The 22,193-nt window shown below is 40.1% G+C and overlaps 1 protein-coding gene and 2 long non-coding RNA genes across 6 annotated transcripts; 1 reads left to right on the forward strand and 2 right to left on the reverse strand.

Moving 5' to 3' along the window:
• Positions 1 to 2,036: 2,036 nt before the first annotated feature.
• On the forward strand, positions 2,037 to 14,988 carry LOC113577955 (uncharacterized). Of its 2 annotated transcripts, XR_014123351.1 has the most exons (4): positions 2,037 to 2,341; positions 3,242 to 3,393; positions 9,909 to 10,094; positions 10,201 to 12,220. It is a non-coding gene; the product is annotated as an uncharacterized LOC113577955 (long non-coding RNA). The 2 variants fall into 2 exon arrangements; XR_003410692.3 differs by lacking the exons at positions 9,909 to 10,094; positions 10,201 to 12,220 and adding an exon at positions 14,906 to 14,988.
• On the reverse strand, positions 5,944 to 8,011 carry LOC145657653 (uncharacterized). The gene is made up of 3 exons (XR_014123528.1): positions 7,690 to 8,011; positions 7,074 to 7,165; positions 5,944 to 6,981 (listed from the first exon to the last, which is right to left on the reverse strand). It is a non-coding gene; the product is annotated as an uncharacterized LOC145657653 (long non-coding RNA).
• A 2,062-nt stretch (positions 14,989 to 17,050) lies between the features above and the next one.
• LOC113577948 (histamine N-methyltransferase-like) lies at positions 17,051 to 21,450 on the reverse strand. Of its 3 annotated transcripts, none has more exons than XM_081713085.1 (8): positions 21,430 to 21,450; positions 20,666 to 20,806; positions 20,467 to 20,519; positions 20,269 to 20,376; positions 19,637 to 19,767; positions 19,377 to 19,409; positions 19,173 to 19,266; positions 17,051 to 17,624 (listed from the first exon to the last, which is right to left on the reverse strand). In XM_081713085.1, the coding sequence occupies exons 2-8, from the start codon at positions 20,800 to 20,802 to the stop codon at positions 17,269 to 17,271; spliced, it is 912 nt and encodes a 303-aa protein (XP_081569211.1). In that variant the 5' UTR covers positions 20,803 to 20,806; positions 21,430 to 21,450; the 3' UTR covers positions 17,051 to 17,268. The 3 variants fall into 3 exon arrangements, with proteins under 3 accessions (XP_081569211.1, XP_081569210.1, XP_026866675.2); XM_081713084.1 differs by lacking the exon at positions 21,430 to 21,450 and adding an exon at positions 21,257 to 21,412; XM_027010874.3 differs by lacking the exons at positions 19,377 to 19,409; positions 21,430 to 21,450 and adding an exon at positions 21,257 to 21,411.
• Between the last annotated feature and the right edge of the window lie 743 nt (positions 21,451 to 22,193).

Consider the following 22,193-nt stretch of genomic DNA (forward strand, 5'->3'; position numbering starts at 1 on the left):
TTCTTCTACTGGGTCAAGCACAAGCATTAAAATGATATGAAAAGGGTATTTTTTTTTCCACCCTCTGACATGCAGGTCTCCAGACGTATCTCAGCATGCTTGACTGACATCGCGTCATGAATAACAGCCCACCACTTGAAGCTCAACCCCAGTAAAACAGAGCTTCTGTTCATCCCAGGTACTCCCAACCTGTACCAGGACCTCACAGTTTCCTTCGAGAACTCCCTAGTATCACTATCCGAACAACCAGCTGTCATTCTCAACTCATGTTTCTAATCTAACCCAGTCTTGCAGATTTCCCCTTTGTAACATATGAAGGATTCGGCGTTTCTCTCGCAGGAAGCTACCCAGGTGCTTGTGCAGTCTCTTGTGATCTCAAAGCTACACTACTGCAACTCGCTACTTGCTGATCTTCCTCTAAGAGCCATCAAACCTCCACAACTTGTCCAGAATGCAGCAGCACGACTGGTCTTCAATCTTCCGAAGTTCACACGTTACTCCACTGCAGCGCTCCCTTCATTGGCTCCCAGTAATGGACCAAAAATGGACTAGCCCCTTCATACATAAGGTCAATGGTCAAAGCCCGATCCGTACCTCGAGTACTTTGAACATCAAGTACAGCCCAGCTTGAAATACCTTGCTTCAGGACTCATGGACGACAAACATCGAGTCTATTTTCTGTCCTGGCTCCAAGATGGTGGAATGAACCACCATCTGTCTGCTGTCTGGACAGCAGAGTCCCTTGCAGTCTTCAAACCCAGACTGAAGACCCATCTATTTTCAGAAAATTTAAAGGACAACTGACACTGCTGCCATATTGACTAATTTAGGGTATTGTTTATGTTGTTTAACAAACTCTAGCACTTATTGTTTATTGCACTTATCATTGTTTAAGATAGACCTTATATATTTTGTACTTCTAGGTATCAGCATTGATCCCTGTATTCTACAGTATTCTAGTTCATTGGTATGTTGGACTCTAACCTACTGTACTGTACTAGGGTATTCTATGAGTAAATGACAAAGCACTTTTGTAGGTCGCTCTGGATAAGAGCGGCTGCTAAATGCCATAAATGTAAATGTTAGTATTATAAATATAAATCTTAGTATTATTGACAAATGCATAAAGGGCTTTAGACACTGGATGTTGAGGTACTTTCTAGGTCCTTGCCCTCTAATTACTCAGTGAAGCTCAATGGTCTCTCAATCACATCTTCTCTAACTGTTAAAGATCTTGCCGTTATTATGGATCCCAGCCTCTCGTTCGAAGCTCATGTAAATATTTCTAGGACCACCTTTCTCCACCTCAGGAACATTGCAAAGATTAGAAACTCTCCTCACTTGATACAGAAATGCTAGTCCATGCATTTATTACTTCAAGATTGGAGTACTGTAATGGATTACTATCTGGCTGGGCCATTAAGTGCCTAAACAAGCTCCAGCTAGTTCAAAATGCAGCAGCCAGAGTTCTTACTAGAACTAGAACATTTGACCACATCACGCCTATCTTAGCTACTTTACACTGGCTCCCAGTAAAATTTCATATTGATTATAAAATACTTCTAATTACCTACAAAGCACTGAATGGTCTTGCCCCACAGTACCTTAGAGAACTCTTAGTGCATTACAATCCACCATGTATACTTAGATCAAAAGGTGCAGGCTCTTTACTAGTACCAAGAATAAGAAAATCTACAGAGCCTTTTCTTATAGTTTGGTAAACGTAGCTTTAAGATTGTGTCATGTAGTTCATGGCAGACATAAATCAAGCATTTGCGTATATTCAACCATGTTCCTGCATTGACCAGTGGAGAACATGAGCTGACACTGGAAAACACAGTAGGCATCGATCCGCAAATCAATTCTTCTTTATATAAAATAATGCATGTGTTGTCGTTGGACTTCAGTTACATTTCCATGAAGCCATCGCTAAAGAAATGAATTTCTGCTTAAGTATGCGTGCTTAACCGAAAACGTGGCGAAAGAAGAGCCTTTCTAAAGAATACTACATAAAGTAGTAGAGAGAAATTGTTTTATTTACATTTTCAGTTTAGCAAAGTTGGAACGTGATTCACACTCCACACCCACTACGGTTGCCGGGAAGACACATCGCACTGCAAATACATAAAGCATATTCATCAAAATGATAACACTTGCGATACATTTCACAAACGCGCCGCAAATGCACAAAGCACATTCATCAAAATGGCTACACAACCCGGTGCAAATTCAGAAAACACGCAAATCCATTCCCAACACAACAGAAGTGCTGCTTCCGGAGGACACGGAGCGCGGTGGACTTCAATGAGACCATCGGGAAGCAGCAACAACCAAGTTAAAAGTAGGGTTTTAGGTTACCACGGTTTTATCATGGCTGGCTATTCGTGCTATACATTCTTGCGTATTTATTTATGCTAGGCTGTACATATCGCATCCTTAAAAACGCCGACAAAAATCCCATTTAACACAGTTCAGGTTCTGCCTAAATACCTGGCTGGCTGGCTAGCTAGCTACTATTTTACAGAATAGTTTTCAACCTAATGAGAGAATGCATAATACAACTCTGGTTTCTGGCTAAATACCTACAATTAGAGTGTTTTGTATGCATGCCTCTATAAGCGTCACACCTGAGATAAGATAAGAACAAGATAGTTGACCAGCATGACCAATGAACACACTGGTCGCCCAGTATAATCAGATTGAGATTTGACCAGTATGACTCTGCTGCTCGATCAACTTGGTCAAGTTGTTTACGCTACTGGACCCGCTGTCCAGTTGGAAATTGTAGCTAAACCATCAAACTTGAACCAAAATGTAAGCTTTGCTGGTCTACCAGTTTAATCAGATGCTTTAACAACATAAGGTATATCTATTGCCTGGATGTACATCTTTTCAATTATCTTGACCATCATTGACCAGATTAGATCATCTCACACCAGCAAATTAGCTGGATTTTGTAGCTAGGGCTGTAGCATGCCTGATACTGATGTCCAGAGTTTACCATAGATATACACAGATCTATTCTAACAGTGCAAAAAAAAAAAAAAAAAAAACCCCAATAGAAAAGTAATAATTTATGTATTTAAATAACACATTAGAATTCATGAAATAGAATGTCCCCACAATTTGCATATCCTAAAGACATCACCTGTTCATTGCAGCATGTTTGGTCAGAATACTCTCATATTAAATGTTACATATACTTATAGAGCATTATATTTCCATTTTCTTCTGTTTTCAGATCACAGTGTTTTGTCCTTTCTGTTGCTTCAGATTGGAAAAAAACACCAAAGTTTTGCAGCTCTTGTGGGTGTAATGTACAGTTTTTAGAAGAGGCCAAATCTGCACTGTCTATATCTACGGATGAAGACTGTGGACCATCTCATGGCAGAGGTGAAAGTTTAATAAGTTAATACATGTCCCATTGTCAAAGGTACTGCTTTGTGCAGCATAACTGAGTGATCTAGTAACCAACTTCTCACATCATGTTCTGTGCAGGCCATTTCAGTGTATAAAACCATTGACGTTATTAAACAAAAACATTACCAGTATACTACTTACTCAAAGCCTAAAGCTAACAGTATGTGTGTGAAACATAGGTGGTGCTGAGGTAACTAAAAAGTGTTTACAGGGAAAAGAGGCCTAACTAAGTTTTGACTTAATCTAGGCCCATATTCTTAAAGCTTCTCAAAGCATGAGTGCTAACCTAAGATCATATTTGTCTTATTTACAACAGACAAACAAATCCTAGATAAGCTTTGAGAAGCTTTATGAATATGCACTCTAATTAAATAATCTCCCAGATAATATTTAAATGCTTATTGTAAAATTATTAATGGAAAATTATTATGACTGTTTAGGCTCCAGGCCATAACATGAAGTGAGGAAAACGGCAAATCAAGTGTGTGTAATATATATATATATATATATATATATATATATATATATATATATATATATATATATATATATATAATACATTTTTACTTTGTTTTTAAAAAAAGGAGGGAAGATAGGTTAAAAAGATAAACGATAAAAAGATAAAATATTGTGCAGTAACCATAACTCTACTAACATGCACACTCAGGGTTAACAGTTCGCCACACGGGGGAGGCATTCGCGTTGAAATACCTTTGGTGATTCCCCTAGATAGCATTGGGTCCTCGTTTTTTGTAATCCCTGCAGGAAGTAAAGAAGATCGATAAAATATGCACATCTGCAGTAATATGATGTGTTTGTCTTTTTACTTCAAACATGTCAAATGACCGCAGAGCCCATTTAAATTCTAAGCAACACTGTATATTCATAAGATTAAAGCTTGAACCAGCAACCTTCTGCTTACTAGGCAAGTACTTTAAGCGCTGAGCTATCACTGCCCCAGCAAAAAAAATGTTTAAGCTACACAACAGCACATAAGATAGCCATCTCTGTCGCTATAAATAGAACCTTTCCAAAGAATGAAACAAGGTACCTAATTAATCTTCGCAATCTTGTTAATGCCGACATAATTGTATTAATCCTAAAACAGAATTTCCGTAGCTAGCTAGGTAAACAGCTAGTTAGCGTTCTACCTTTCTAGCTACGAAGCCGCCATCTTAGGATGCCAAGGCCATACTTGCTAGTGGGTTAGCTGTCAAATGCTTTTTCCAGCATGACGGAGCACCATGTCACAAGGCAAAAGTGATAACCCAGTGCCTCGGTGAACAAAAAATTGAAATTTTGGGTCCATGGCCAGGAAACTCCCCAGATCTCAATCCCATTGAGAACCTGTGGTCTGTTCTCAAAAAGTGTACTAAATGTATCAGACCAAAATGCTCAAGCCTGTAATGGTAGTACCTAGCCCATGCACTAATGGGAGTTATATACACCATCTGGATTTAACTAAGCAAATAGGTAAGAGCCTCCCATTGGATAATTACTGCATCGGTGATTATGTCTGAGCTGGCAACAAGTTATTTAACCCTAACTGATGCAGTGAGTAGCTTCTCGTTTTTTTTAAACAACCATGTCGAAATACGCATCCTGTGGTTGTGGAAAAGATGTTAATCTCTTTCAGAAGGGTCAAATTATGGGCATGCATCAAGCAGAGAAAACATCTAAGGAGATTGCTGAAACTACTAAAATGGGTTAAGAAAATCACTTGTCAGTGAGGCTAACTGGCAAAAATGGCTTCAATTTGCTAGGGAGCATAAAGATTGGACTCTGAAGCAATGGAAGAAGGTCATGTGGTCTGATGCATCCATCCTGTTCCAGAGTGATGGGTGCATCGGTAAGAAGAGAGGCGGCTGAAGTGATGCACCCATCATGCCTAGTGCCTACCGTACAAGCCTGTAGGGGCAGTGGTATGATCTGGGTTGCTGCAGTTGGTCAAGTCTAGGTTCAGCAACATTATGTGCCCAAAGAATGAGGTCAGCTGAATATTCTGAACAACCAAGTTATTCCATCAATGGATTTTTTCTTCCCTGATAACATGGGCATATTCCAAGATGAATCCAATGCTAGGATTCATCGGGCTCAAATTGTGAAAGTGTGTTTCAGGAAGCATGAGACATCATTTTCACACAAGGATTGGCCATGACTGGAACTCCATTGAGAATCTTTGGGATGTGCTGGAGAAGACTTTGCACAGTGGTCCAAATTTCCCATCATCAATACAAGATCTTGGGGGGGATTAATACAACTCTGGACAGAAATACATGTTGTGACATTGCAGAAGGTTATGGAAATGATGCCACAGCAAAAACACGTGCTGTAATCAAGGCGGTCTAGTGTGAGACCTTTTTTTTGGCCAGGCAGTGTGTGTGTGTGTATATATATATATATATATATATATATATATATATATATATATATATATATATATATATATAATGAGAGAGAGAGAGAGAGAGAGAGATCCATTATCTTGTTCCTTTGATTAGTAAAAATATTTCTTCGTATATTTTTACTGTTCAGGTGCAAGTGCAGGTAATCAAATCCAGCTTGTGCAAGAGACACATGGTGAGGTCCAAATGCTCCAGCTAAATGACTGATTTATTATATGGAGGTTTAAGTTATCATGTAGAAGACCATTTAGTTTAAAGGATAGTAATTGGAGAAAAAAAACATTTAATCTGGGGGCTGTAATGTTCAACTGATGCTGAATTTCACTCTGGTCATTTATTCACACAGTTTGAAAAAGCCTTTTTTTTTCTTTGTGTTTTTCCCTGTATCTGAACAAAGATTTATATAGAAATGTTTTATTAAAGAACAAAGCGTTTTAAATCGGTGCCCATTCACTTTGTGCAATAGAATGCAGAATAAAATGCTACCCACTGAATTTGTGAAATGCAAAAAGTGGTTTAAATCAGTGCTCGTTCACTTTGGGAAGTACAAAGCAGAATAAAATCAGTGCTCGTTCACTTTGGGAAGTACAAAGCAGAATAAATCAGTGTTCATCCACTTTGTGCAATAGAATACAGAACTAACTGCTGTGCATTGAAATTGTGAAATCCAAAGTGGTTTAAATCAGTGTTCCTTCACTTTGTGAAGTGAAAAACAGAATAAATCAGTGTGCATCACTTTGTGAGAAGTACAATACAGTATAAATCAGTGCTCATTCACTTTGTGGAGTATAATATAGAATTAAACAGTGCTCATTCACTTTTGAAAGTACAAATGATTACGAAACATTACTCATTCACAACACACAGAACAAATAATGAAAAAAGTAATAAGTATAAAACTATATACAACTATTTACAATGGGGTGAGTGGGGTGGTCAGCAGATCACTGACCCTATCCAGTATCTCCTCTCTTCATCTCCTTCTACTGGTCCACGGTCTTCCCCGCTGCTGCTGTGCAGAAGTGCACCACACAAAATCGGCTGTGGCCAAACACAGACGCAGCCTATTGGTTAGTGCCAGCCTCTCAGACTGCTTTCTGGTGAAGAGCGCCCAGCTGACCCTCTGCATCTGCTTCCAGCCCTTGGGCAGAAGCACCTTAAACAAACAAACAGAGGCATCATGAATATGGGCTTGGCGTTTTCCTGAACCTACGACAAAAGCACCAGAGGCAGGGTGCTGCTACTCACCACAGCAGTGGGCACCGGTTGCATTTGCGAAGGCTGCTTTTTCGGTCCAACTGTCAACAGGGAGCACAGGGGTGGTGCAGAGGAAGAGGGAGCTGCAACAACACACATTAATGAGCTTAGAAAAGGGCAAACATATCACTTAACATCACAACATGGTTGTACATCAACCTGCGGAGACGACTGACACAGCCAAGAAGCCTGAATGTATCTAATGCTACTTACACCTAAAAGCATCAAGTGCTACTGAAGTGTGAGTTGCTTCCAACCCACCCCTCGATGACGACAGCAGTGCCAAGCAAATCTATGTCATTATGTGCAGATATGTTAATGAAATAAGCAGATGAAATGAAGTTTAGCCAACAGTTTTAGCCAACAAAAGTGAAGAACACTACTTAACATGCATTTAATGATTAAATGCAGCATAAATTAATGGCCGTGCAGGGTGAAATAGAGACTATTCTAACACCACCATCTCATATCACCTAACTTACCACTTCCATTACAATGCATTACAATGCATTACAACAAAACAAGTGACAATCAGGCCAAACAACAAGACAGACCTTCAATTTTATACTTGTGTAGTTCACTCAGTCCATTTAGCAGGACAACTCACCTTCATGTCTCACTTTCCTTCATGTCTCTGTGCTGGATGTACTTTTACAGCACCTACATCTTGCTCCCAGGCTTGACCTTCTGCCGCTGGACGTAGCTGGATCAACAAAACATCGCATGCAACTGCACAATGTTCCACATTCCACCGCTGCTCTGTTTGTTTTGCATAAATTCAGTACATAGCGCCTCTTCTCTCTCTCCTTGGCCTCGTCCAGGTCCCTGTATGAGACGCTCCAGTGTTCTCCAAAGCCAACGAGCTTTATACTTTATAAGTTCTTTTCCTTTGTAGCCTAACACAAAATACGCAAGCCTTTAGTTACTACAAAATGGATGTTACTCACATAGCAGTGTTCCTGAATAGAGGATTCTGTGGTTTCTGTTGGGCCAATGAAGACCTATTGTCCTTGAGTGACAGCAATTCTCACCAAGGTGTGAATGGGGAAGGGGCGGTGGGGCTATCAAATTACTTCACAAATGTTTTCCAGGCACAAGTGGTGTGATTAGCAGCTGTTTCAATAAATAGCGTTTTCAGTAAATGTTTTCAATAAATAGAGGATGCTTAGATGTGTGCTTTGGTTTGTCTCGGATTATCATCTGGTTGGTTAAGGTAGGCTCTGAGTTCACTTACTTTTGTCTTAGATTCTGTGAAATTCAAGGCTTGCTGTCTAAACCTAGTTGTTAGTTGCTTGGTAGCGGTAATTACTCACAGCGGTAATCAACATCTAGAGGAGGTTTGGTGGTGTTCTCAATCAGTTCATCTACATCTCACCTACAGGACTTCACTAAGTATCTTCTCATATTATTTCAATCCTTTATCTCATACATCCACAAATCAAGCATCTGAAATGTGGTGGCAGGAGGGCTCTGGAACTGCCAATCTGCTGTCCAGAAGGCTGACTTCATCTCAGCATTAGCATCCCTACACTTCCTGGCTCTGACAGAAACATAGATCACCCCTGAGAACTTGGCGACTCCGGCTGCCCTGTCCTCTGCCTTTTCATTTCTGCATTCTCCAAGGCGTCTTGGCAGGGGTGGTGGCACAGGTTTACTAATGTCCCGAGAGTGGCGTTTCACTCCACTTTCCTTCTCTACACTTTCCATCTCCTCTTTTGAATTTCTTGCCATTACAGTGTCTTTCCCCACTAAACTTCTTATCATTGTCATCTACCGCCCTCCAGATTCCCTAGATCACTTCATTGATGAGCTCAACATCCTTCTGAGTCATTTCCCTATTGAAGGAAATCCACTCATTCTCCTTGGTGACTTCAACCTTCCATCAGACAAGCTGCATTTCTCCTGCATCCTTCCGCTGTTGTCAGCATTTGACCTCAGCCTCAACCACTCTCCTCCGACTCACAAAGCGGGCAATGTTCTGGACCTGATCTTCACCCGTACCACCACAACATCAGACATCGCAGTCATCCCCCTCCACCTTTCGGACCATCACTTTCTATCCTTCTCTCTCTCCCTTCCTTCTCTTTCCATCCGGTCCTCTCCAACATGTTCCTCCTTCCTCCGTCGCAATCTGCACTCCATAACTCCCTCTTCCCTTCTACTATTTTGTCCACCCTTCCTCATCCTGACCCTCTATTCTCTCTCTCTTTGGATACAGTTACAAATACTTTCATTTCTACACTCCTCATCAATGACTCTTCTGTGCCCTCTCTGCTCTATACCCGCTAAGTCCTCCCCACCTGCCCCCTGGCTAACAGAAACACTTCTCTGCCACAGGAGAGAACTAAGGACTGCAGAGAGGAGGTGGAGGAAATCTTGCATAGATTCAGATATTAGCTCATACAAGTCTCTCCTTTCCAAGTTCTCACTGGAAGTAATATCTGCAAAGTCATCCTACTACAGGGAGAAATTCGAATCATCATCTGATCCACGCAAACTCGTCACAATTTTTTCTTCTCCCCTTAATTCCCCCCACCTTCCTCATCTCTTACTCCGGAAGATTTTATCACCTTCTTTGAGGAGAAGGTTGCAGCAATCCACCAGTCCTTTTCCTGTTCCCACTCCTCCAACTAATGTGCATTCCCCAACATCCAACTCTCTGACTTCTTTTTCTCCTCTCTCCACAGATGAAATTCTTCAACTCCTGACTTCCAGCAATCCGACTACATGTCCGCTGGGTCCGATTCTTTCTGCTCTGTTCCAGACAATCGCAAGAGATCTGCTTCCTTTAAGCTCTGTCATCATCAACAACTCCTTATCTTCTAGATACGTGCCTACTGCATTCAAAACCGCCAGGGTGGTACCAATCCTCAAGAAGATGCTTGGAGATGGTTTCAGTCCTATCTGGACGGACGGTCCTATCAGGTGACATGGAGCGGATCCACGTCCAAACCGTGCAGACTCTCCACTGGTGTTCCACAAGGCTCAGTATTGGGCCCCCTTCTCTTCTTTGTATGCTCATTCTCTTGGTGATGTAATATCTTCTCGTGGTTTCTCCTACCACTGCTATGCCGATGAAACTCAATTATTTCTTTCTTTTCCACCCTCTGACATGCAGGTCTCCAGACGCATCTCGGCATGTTTGACTGACTTGCTTCAGGTCTCATGGATGACAAGCATCAAGACTATTTTCTGTCCTGGCTCCAAGATGGTGGAATGAACTCCCGCTTGCTGTCCAGACACCAGAGTCCCTTGCAGTCTTCAATCGCAGACTGAAGACCCATATAGACAACTGCAGTCTTCAATCGCAGACGGAAGACAACTGACACTGCTCCCTTATTGACTGACTAATTTAGTACTTATTGTAGGGCATTATTTATGCTTTTTAACAAACTCTAGCACTTATTGTTTATAGCACTTTTCATTGTTTAAGATAGACCTTATGTATTTTGCACTTCTAGGTATCAGCATTCATCCCTGTATTCTACAGTATTCATTGGTATGTTTAATTCTAACCTACTACTTGGATATATTCTATGAGTAAATGACAAAGCACTTTTGTAAGTCGCTCTGGATAAGAGCATCTGCTAAATGCCGTAAATGTAATGTAGACACTTCACTTGCCTTGTTTGTTTTTCCCTTTAGCCACTTATAACTCTGCAGCCAGCGCTTGCGTGTTATAATCAGGTTTTGGGGCACATTGGAGATGTCTAGCACACCTAGTGGAAAATACTGTGTTCACAGTTTTACCAAATGTATGAAAAATGGCCCAAATCAAAATTCAGCACTAACAGTACTATACAATGGCTTCCTTAGCCAAACTTAGCAACAACAACTAACGTTGTGTGCTGAGAAGTCTCCATTTATGTTAACAAACTGGTAGCGACCAGCTAGATAAGGGAAACCAGGAAAGGGCCATCCCCTAATCCCAACAACATTTTTAAATGATGTTAAAATAATGTGATCTATACTGTCAAATGCTGCACTCAGATCTAGTAAGTTAGTAAGTGGTAAGCTGCTGCATTTTAAACTAGCTGGAGTTTGTTTAGGCACTTAATGGTACAGCCAGATAGTAAGCCATTACAGTAGTGCAGTCTGGAAGTGGTAAATGCATGGACTAGCATTTCTGCATCATGTGAGGAGAGCATGTTCCTAATCTTTGAAATGTTCCTGAGGTGAAGAAAGGTGGTCCTAGAAATATTTACATGAGCTTCGAACGAGAGACTGGGATCCATAATAACTCCAGGATCCATAACAGTTAGAGAAGATGTGATTGGGAGACCATTGAGGTTCACTGAGTAATTAGAGAGCAAGGACCTAGCTGTCTCTTGGCCTAATAGAAGCACCTCTGTTTTGTCAGGATTAAGTAAGAGAAAGTACCTCAACATCCAGTGTCTGAAGTCCTTTATGCATTTGTCAGTAATACTAAGATAATGTAGGTCCTGTGGCTTGGCTGAGACATATAGCTGAGTACCATCTGTGTAGCAGTGAAAACTAGGACAGTATAATGTCACCTAGTGGTAGCATATATAAAGAAAAAAGCAAAGACCCTAGAAGAGATCCTTGTGGGACAAAATAAACGTTGTGTGCTGAGAGGTCTCCATTTATGTGAACAAACTGGTAGCGACCAGCTAGATAGATTTCAACCAGGAAAGTGCTATTTCCCTAATCCCAACAACGTTTTTGAGTCTATATAGTAAAATGATGTGATCTATAGTGTCTAATGCTGCACCCAGATCAAGTAATATAAGAAAAGAGACATAACCCTGGTCAGAAGCCAACAACAGGTCATTAACTACTTTAATTAATGCTGTCTCTGTACTATGATTAGTCCTAAACCCTGACTGAAAGACTTAATTTATCTGATTCTGATTCAGATATGAGCTGCTGAGCTGCAGCTTTTTCTAGGATCTTGGAAATAAATAAAAGGTTTGGAATTGGCCTGTAGTTTGACAGCTCACATGGGTCAAGGTTAGATTTTTTTGATAAGTGGTCTAATTACTACTAATTTGAATGTTTTAGGAATGTAGCCAATGTTCATGGAGGAGTTTATTAAATTTAGTAAAGGTTCAATTACTTCAGGTATTATTTCCTTAAGAAAGTGTGGGCAGTGACTCTAGTAAGCAAGTGGAGGATTTGCTCTCTGGTCCCTTAAAAAGGAGCAGCTCTATGGTAAGGGAAATTATTAATCATTATTAATAAAATTATTAATTAAAACTATTATTATTGTGCTACATGTATTTAACTTTGGTTAAAATACAATATTTTTAAAACCCACACAGCATAATGCATAACATTAATACATATGCCTAACATACATATGAGACATATATATATGTATGAGACATATATATATATATATATATATATATATATATATATATATATATATATATATATATATATATATATATATTGTCGGTCCTGCAGTGACTCTTCAACCAGTGAGAGTACCTACATCCAGAGGGGCTTGGACAGGTGTGTTGAGCTGCGTGGGATCAATAGTTATTCTTTTCTGCAGTGTCTAACAGTTGTTCATTGACAAACAAGTACCAGTACCATGCTCCTGTAAAAAATAACACACCTGTCAGCTACACACCTGTCACTAACATTCCAGTCATCACAACATCTGTTACCAATACACCTGCTGTCATTTCCTAACTGCTACCAGCACACCTGTCAGCTCACACTGCACTGGTGCATGTGCGTTCCTGTCATTGTGTCTTTTATGTGTTGCTTTACATTTTTCCCCACACAGGAGCTAGGACATGAGATGCTTTGAGTTGTAGTGACTCAGGAATGCAGACTCACTAAAACCCAGCAAGAGGAAGAAGAGAAGGAGAAGGATAGGCTTCCTCATACCTGTATTGCATCTGTGGAGAGACAGAGAGAGAACATAGCTATGCTAGAGCTAGAGAGCATAGTTGCAAAAACAAACATGTGCATACACACTCATGTACACGCACATATAAACATTCACATACATTCACACACATGTCCACACGCAAACTTACCTGCAGGGCAGAAAAACATCAAGCATAGAGATTCCAGATGTCAGACTGTATCATGCTGTTCCCAGCAACAAGTAGAACACTGCAAAGGCTTGAGCTAAACAAACAAACAAACAATAATAATGATGATGATGATGATGATAAAGTCTGCATAATATGGTGAGGAGTGAGTGCTTTTCAGAACCCAATCTCTGCCTTGGCTGAAGCCTGACCAGAACCTGAGAGAAGGACATGGGCAGAATAAATCTCCACCCCCACCCCCACACCCACACACACACACTCTAACTCTCTGTCTCTGTTTCTCTCTCACACTCACACTCACACACACACACACACACACACACACACACACACACACACACACACACACACACACACACACACACACACACACACTCCTTCCCTTTCTTATATGACACTGACACTAAACTGCAAAGGGCCGAATCCTTCATATATTACAAAGCAGAATTCTGCAAGACCACGTTAGATTTTAAATATGAGTTGAGACAACTAGTTGTCCAAAGTAATGCACAGGCTATTGGCAGCTTTGGATGTGGATACCAGGGAGTTCTTGAAGGAAACCGTGAGGTCATGGTAAGGGCTGGGAGTTCCTGGGATGTACAGAAGCTCGGTTTTACTGGGATTGAGCTTCAAGTGGTGGGCTGTCATCCATGACGCAATGTCAGCCAAGCATACTGAGATACGTCTGAAGACCTGCGTGTCAGAGGGTGGAAAAGAAAGAAATAATTGAGTGTTATCGGCATAGCAGTGGTAGCAGTAACCAAAAGGCCTTTTGGAGAAAATTAAAAGTCTTTTATTAACTTGCCTCACAATGTAGTGAAGATTTAGCAAAAGAATCATGAACACACGATGTATAGTGACTGATGACTTTTTGGAGAGTTTTTTTGGACACTGTGGAGATGTCTAGGACACCTAGTGGCAAATATTGTGTAGCTAATGATTAATTTTATGTAAACGCTCAAAACTGTTCAATTTATTAAACAAGACCCAAGTGAATCAGGAAATGTAGAGCATGACTGAAAATGAATCTCCAGTATCAAAATACACATTATACACCCCAAAAATCAAAGGCATTTTTTTTTTTTACTTTTTCTTCTGTAGTAGATGAGCTGTAATGGAACCTAAATGATGGAAAAATAAGACTGGATGTGAATGGATGCTTTTCTAGAGTCATCAAAATAACCACCTACAACTTGGTGAGAATCCGAGAGGAAGACAGCATTCATCACCCCCTCTGGGCACTACAAATACCTTGTTATGCCATTTGGGTTGATGAACGCACCTGCTGTCTTCCAACAGTACATCAATGAGGTCTTAAGGGAAACCCTTGACAGGTACGCGTTCGTCTACTTAGTCGACATTTTGATATACAGCCAAACGGTAGACGAACATGTTACCCACATTAGCCGGGTCCTCCAGCTCCTGCTCGAGAACCAGCTCGTCATCAAGCTGGAGAAGTCCACATTCCATGCGCAAACCATCTCCTTTTTGTGATTTGTCGTCTCCCACAACATGTTATGCATGGATCCTGCCAAGGCATGGGTTGTGGAGAACTGTCCTAGACCCACCTGTTATCTGGTTCAACACTTCCTGGGCTTCACAAACTTTTACCGCAGGTTCGTGAACAACTTTAGAACAGTTGCAGCCCCACTGACCATGTTGACCAGGAAGGCATCTGGTTGGTTCTGCTGGTCCAACGAAGGCCAGAAGGTGTTCAAAGAACTAAAGTGCCATCTAATCACGGCTCCTATTCTTCGGCTCCCTGATGTAGAGCTTCCATTTATCGTTAAGGTGGACACATCTGAGGTGGATGTTGGTGCAGTTCTGTCCCAGTGATCAGGAGACGACAAAAAGGAAGGTAGTGGTGGAGGAGGAGATGTTGCTTGAACAGGTAGGGGGTGCCATAACCCACAAATGCTGCTGTTCGTCCACTGGGCTGGTCTACTGTTGATTGGTTCTTAGCTGATCTGTCTGTGTGTGTGTGTGTGGGGGGGGGGTGATTGTGTGTATGTGTGCGAGGTGGGTGTGTTTGTGTGGTTATGTGTGTAGGTTAGGAATCTCAATACAGCTGTGGAACAGAAACAGAGGACTGACTCAGAACCCAGGTGAAGAAGACCTGCAGAATGGTCTGGAACCTCAAATCTTGGACCTGCAGAGTAAGACATGCAGTTCTGACACCGTGGCCTGTTCTCCACAAACCTCCAGCTCAACATGTCGTTTTAACCCTTTGGTGAAGTCCTACAGGGAGGTAGTTTTTTTTCTTCTTCTGAAAATCTTTAAAAGTTCTGTTAGTTCTGCTCTGAAAACTGACAATCTATTTGTTAACCAACAGTCTAGTTTGGGTTTACTCTAACCCTATCGATTCATTTGATAATTGTTCCATTTGTATATAGTTTATTAATAGATTTTTATTAATACTGATTATTATTATCATTATATTATAATAATGATTATTATTATTATAATATAATGATAATATGATTAATAGATAGATTAATTGATCCAGTGGATAATACTAATGTATTGTATGTTTTTTGGCAATCATTAATATTATATATAGTATCCTGTATTTTCTATTGGCATATTGGTTGATATGTTTGCTAGGAGACATAAAGATGGTGTTGGATGGATAGAGTTATTTAAAGCATGGGATATGTAGGTGATAACATCTTGCCAAACTGGTTGATAGGTATGCACTGCCACGTGGCGTGAATATAACTGTGAGTTGTGTTTTGAGTAAACTATGTACAGGTTACTGAGTTTGAGTCCCATTTTAAACATCTAATGTGTAGTATAATGTACTCTATGTATTATTTTGTACTGAATGCATTGTAGGTTAGTGTTGCTGGTCATGTGATAATTATTATTACACACTTAAATCCAAAACTCGGCATTGATTTTAGCTAACATTTTAGGAACTGGGAGGTTTTTCTACCATGTTTTTGGGATAGTTGTGGAACTGACATTAAAGTAATGATAAATATGATAAATATGTATAAGATGTCATGCCTTTTTCTATCCAAGATGTAAAGTTTAATATTTATTTGTTGATGGTAAAGTTCAGGTTGTCAAGTACCTTGGCGATTGATCCACGATCATTTGTCCAACCTGCTGAAGGCTTGTTTAAGTGAATGATGGGAGCACTGAAGAGGAGGTTGTTTGTTTGTTTGTTTTTAAGATGAGTAAAATAGTTAGATCATAAAACACCATCACCTGAAGTTCAGCTGGAGTCTCAAGTTAAACCTCAGATCCAAATCTAACTTTAGATTTCGATTCAAATCTTGCAATAGTACTGAAATGTTTAACTCTGACACTGGAATTATGTGTTGTAAATTAATATTGGTGCATTTAAAAAATGTTCGCTGCAAGTAAAGGAAGAGCCATTTGGAAGCCAAAATAGTCAGCTCTTATTGGTGAGCTGAGCCGACTGACATGACTCAGTAGAAACACAGTCGACACGCCCGACACATTAGTGCTGGAATTACGTAGTCTGCAGTGTGTGGCAGCACTTCGTCCCGAATTAAAAACTTTACTGTGGTTATAAAGTCACTCTGAAGGACGTTACCTATACTGTGATTATAGTCACTCTGAAGCACGTTACCTACACTGTGGCCATCGCTGGTCTGCCTGCTTGCTCCTGTCTGCATTCACAAAATGGTGGCATTATGTACTGGGTGTGGTGTGGAAATAAGTTTACTGAAGACAATTGCTACAATTACAGATAGCAGGCTTGTTTTAAAATATATTCATATACATTTAAGAACGCGTTATTTAACATCAATACATAAATCTCATTTGTATTTGTCTTATGGCTCATGGGAACTTAACTGACTGGGCACCCTGAGAAACTGCTGCCGTTTGCCTTGTGCAAAAACTGTCCCTGTCTGCCAGTAATGAATGTGCACTGAATTTGCAATGTTTGTGAAATACAACGAAAAGGTTTTATGATTTTAATGATAAAAATGATTTTAATGATAAAATGATAATGATTTAAATGATAAACTCAAAGACACCGAAGCTGTACTGACAAACATCAGATAATTACTGATATCAAGCTAGCAAAAGATTTAGGTCAATTAATAAAATTACCTAAAAAAACAATCTTACTTAGTACACCTTTAAGTCTCTCTGTTTAGTAAATCGAATTCTCTGAGCTATGGACTTATCAGTAGGGCTTCTATGTTATTGTTGAACATGATTCTGCCGTCCACCTCCTGGCTGCAGTCTGGGCCTCTGAGCAGATCCAGCACTCCTGCCCTCAGGTCTGGGGAGGCATTCTTACTGAAATCTTGCACTTGAGTCAGGAAGTCCAGCAGCAACTCTCCTTTCTCGTCGCCAGAAGTGAAACAGCTGGTGATGTCCATTTTGGACGGCAGCTCGTATTTCTGATAGGGGATCCCTCTGGAGTCCAGCAAGCTCCTGAGGTCTCCCATCGTGGTACTCTCTCTGATGTCGGTTTTGCCGAACTGGGGCCTGTATATCTTCCACAGTTTTGCCCAACTGCCCTCTCCTGCACAGAGCACAGTATGGTAGAGACATTATCATCATGTCTGCTCATGTTACTTCTATGATGGCTTGTTTGAGAAAGCACAGATGTTCCCAGCTCCAGTTCTCTGGACACACCATTACAGTCTCAGGATTTCTCCGCTCCAAGGCTTGAATTTAAACCCGAGATAATTAGATAGATATTTACCAGGTATTTTGGCCATGTGAGTAATCTGTTATTCCTGCCAACAGGGATGTCATTAGAAATCTAAGAATGCAGGGCAAAGCCACCAGGAGAATTGAAAAAATGAAAAAGAACCGTCCATTAACACCTGCCCTAAATGCTGTAATTGTTTTTAGTAACGTTACAGGGTTGTTGTAGGACAGCACCTCTTCCAGGTGTTGTGCTCGTCATTAACCTGTCAGAATTCTAACCTGGATATCGTACACGCACACAAAAAAAGGCAAAAACAATGTAGTGTCAGATTGTTTGTCATGCTGTGAAAACCCTTAGTTTGTTCCCATCCCACCCAAGTTAGAGGATGAAGAGGACGGAATTATTGTTATTGTTGTTTATTTTTATTTATTTATTTATCTATCTATTTAATTAATTAATTAATTGAATGATTTATTTTATTTTTAAGGTAAGATATCTGCTCTAGTTTCGCTACAGGACTTTTTGTTTGTTATTTTGGCACCGTCAACTCCTGAAGTACACTTCCTCTACGAAATAAACTCCTTTTTCTTCACTACTTCCTTTTACCGTCTCTCTGTTCCCCGTTACGGTCCGGAGCCTAGATCGGGGCGTAACGAGACTCTAACTGTGGTTGCACGGCAGCACCCAGGTCCTAGTGCCTGGATACGATGGCACAGTTGAATAAGATAGAATGAATGAGAACTATCGACGATTTAAACTAATATTGCATGTCTATACATCACCAAAATATTACCCACTTCAAATGTTGTCCCATTCCACCCCCCATACAATATTTGACTCACTAACCAGTGTGTGGTAACACAGTTATGAACTTGGTGTGGGAGATCTGGGTTCAACCTTGCAATCAAAGCAAACACATGTGGCTCCCTCTTACGACACCGGGGACTGGCACTTTAAAAACTACTGCGATCTATTTTTGGCACCCACTACAGTAAACTTCACCTTAACAAGAACAGTTGGCCATGATACAAACACCAAGTGGTGAAATAAACACAAATTGTACATTAATACCAAATTAACTCTGTATTCGGTGGCAGCTGGTGGTTTATAACAACAAACCAAAACATTTCAGTTTGAGCAATAATCTTGTAAATAATCTGTCAATTTAGGATCAAATTATGTGAATTATTCAGTGAAAATGAGGAAATATATTACATTTTCCCACAACATTGGGCTGGTGATAGTAGTATTTTATAACAAAAAAACCCTAACATTTTAATTAAAATATAATACTATATATACCCAGTGGTAATTTGTCAATTTCCTCTAAATCTCTCTAATAAAGATACAGGTGTCAAAACATAAATGATTCATTCATCTTTGATTAACTTCATAATGATTCACGGATTCATTCACCTGAGACCAGAAGGATAAGGAGCTTGCCATTCTTCTCCAACAAGCTCTTGAAGAACAAAATCGTAGCCTCTGAATCCTCCACATAGTACAATGCCTGGAACCCACCAAGCAGAAAACAGGAAGTGATGAAACCAACAAATATTACATCGGGATCAGATTAGAAACATTTTTCAGCCCTGACTAGAGTGGAAGAGAGTGATTGACCTTGAGGTAGATCCAGTCGTCCCAGTTAGTTGTCTATAGATAAGAATTAAATGAACCCAGTGGCAGAGGTTTACTTTCCACTTTGGGGGGGGGGGGCACTGTTCACACCACCCAACCTAACACATTATATATGACTAATGTGAGAAGAAATTATGGGGGTGGGCACCCCCCCCACCAAACTACACCTATGAATGAAACATTACTGAACAGTGGCCATATGAAAACCACAGGGAGCATTACTCCACAGTTGATCTAAGAACCTGTATTATGTGAATGAAATCCATCTTCTTCTCAAGGTTCCTCCCTTTACAGTCGTTTTCAAACTGAGACATTTTCATTTTATTCCATGTGAAGGTGACGTGATCAAGGTCTGGAGTATTCTCCACTAAATCTAAAAAAAGAATATAACAGAATTGGATCTGCGCAAATAAATACAGTCTTACTCTTTGACTGGTCCTCATTACTTTGCTCTTGCTATCTTATTACTACTACTGATCTGGGTACTAATACACATTGTACTAATAATATAGTTCTTTGTTATACTTGTGTGCATAATTGTACAAAAGAAACTTTGTAACTGGCTCATCTGGTGCATTGAATGTCACATTAATTTGGTTGAAGCAAGATCAATTGAACTGTCTACTCATTTTGTATTTGTCCTGTCCTGTATTTATTGTTTATTTAATGTTTATGACATTTTGCACTATATTGGACTGTTTGCACTTGTGTAGCATGTTGTCTGTTGCACTGTTGTTTTGTGATGCACCATGGTCCTGGAGGAACATTGTCTCATTTTTGTTGTGTACTTGTATATAGCTGAAATGACAATAAAGCCTCTTTGAACTTTGAGCTGTGTAGATGAACAAATATGCTCCAGCATGTGAGTCAGTACCCTTATATTTCTGAAGCATGTCACCGCTGGGTTCCACCACCTCATAATCCACTTTTGCTCCTGGGTGCTGTAAATGGAGCTGGCGAAGGATCTCCAAATCGTTCTCACCTGGAAACAGTATGAGGTGTGTTACGTACCATCTGAATGTGCATAACACAGGTATAAGGGCTGTTATAATGCAGGTGTGAAGCGTTGTACCTGAACCACTTCCCACCCCCATCACACGGAGGGCAGTTTTCCCTTTTCCAATACTGCAGAGTGAGACAGAGATGGAAGATTAATAGAACAATAATCATTACGCCACTGTTAACACCAGCAAGTCAACAGTTCACATATTTTACGTTTTTATGACACGACTCGTGTACCTGTCCATTTTCTGTGATACAAGAGCAAGTACCTGGCCAATATTTCCGCGAGAGGTCCATTGATAAAGGCCTTAACGCTCTGGTGTTCTGATGAATTATCCAAAAAAACCTGGTATGATTTCAGGTATCTGAGATTATCGTCTACCAGGATGGGAAGCCGAGCTGCCATCTTTCTGAAACACAGTAACACATGCACGCGCATCCCCTCTGTAATCTAACGGAGCCCACCGCGATCGCAGCGACTTACGCGCCACTGCGATTTATGACACGGCGAGTCATTATTTATTCTTTTTGCAAAGACACAATTCAAAGCCTAACTTTGCTACATAAGAAACCGCAGAATTGAATTTCACAAGCTACTGAGTAGAAAACAGAATTTATTAAAACGTTGGTAAACGTGTGTCGAGGTAGTTCACCAAGACAAAAGACGAAGATATGGGTGTTGTGATATTTATGCACAAGTTAAGTAGCCTACTAATTCACTGACACCCAGCGACTTCGCCGTTCTTCTTTATTCAACAGCGTAAAATGAAAGCACTGATCTTCGACGTGAGATTCAGCTAAATACACATTTCAGACATCTTTGATTTATCAACGACATAACACAAGTAATTACGACTTACGTCCGCGTTTCGTTAGTGATCAGTGTGAACGTGGAAATGTGAGTGGTGGAAAACAGAAAATCCTTATAAAACCTGCCCCTCCCAAACCTTAAAAGACCCAGTTCCCAGGCAAACAGTTCGATCCGTTCTGCTGATTTAGAACAGAATTCGTGTTAACCTCCCCGAATACTCACTTTGCACAAAGTTTCAGTCTGTAACCTCATATGTTAGATCATAGGTGTATAAGATCTATTATTGTGCACCCCGCCCCCAACCAATCAGTATTGTTTTGAAGCATAATAACCGTGCACATAGAGCTAAACAAATGTGCATAGTTATTTGCTTCTTTGTCTAGAATTGCAATTACTATCAAGAAGGTTTTAGGGACTTTTGTGTGCGTGAACTGCACAGATCTGTACACAACTGTGCACGCGGATGTTTCTATCTATCTATCTATCTATCTATCTATCTATCTATCTATCTATCTATCTATCTATCTATCTATCTATCTATCTATCTATCTATCTATCTATCTATCTATCTATCTATCTATCTATCTATCTATCTATCTATCTATCTATCTATCTATCTATCTATCTATCTATCTATCTATCTATATCTGCCCAGCTAGAGCCCAAAGACAAATTGCAGAGACAACAGTCAACGTGACAACCATGTGACAATCTGACAACAACGTGAGAATGTGTTTAAACAATGTGACAACATGACAACAATGTATATTTTGTGATAAAGGAAGCTTTTATAGTAATAGTAATAGTGTAGTAATAGTGTAGTAACAACTATTACTGCTGCTGCTACTACTACTACTACTACCAAAAATAATAATAATGACGTTCATTAATGTAGGACAGAAAGCTTACATAGGGTTTTAATCTCAATAAGATTTAAGTCAGATTTCAAAATAAACTTTTAGAAAGGAAAATCGACATGTTTGTTG

This window comes from Electrophorus electricus, chromosome 4 (genome assembly GCF_041902795.1).
Source record: "Electrophorus electricus isolate QZ-2024a chromosome 4, ASM4190279v1, whole genome shotgun sequence".
NCBI lineage: Eukaryota > Metazoa > Chordata > Actinopteri > Gymnotiformes > Gymnotidae > Electrophorus > Electrophorus electricus.

Excerpts from the sequence above, each read along its gene's own strand:
- LOC113577948 (XM_081713085.1), bottom strand. The coding sequence starts at position 20,802 with ATGGCAGCTCGGCTTCCCATCCTGGTAGACGATAATCTCAGATACCTG. Across the intron at positions 20,520-20,665 it reads CTCGCGGAAATATTGGCCAG|TATTGGAAAAGGGAAAACTG; the intron begins GTACTTGCTCTT and ends CTCACTCTGCAG. Across the intron at positions 19,768-20,268 it reads CATGCTTCAGAAATATAAGG|ATTTAGTGGAGAATACTCCA; the intron begins GTACTGACTCAC and ends TTCTTTTTTTAG.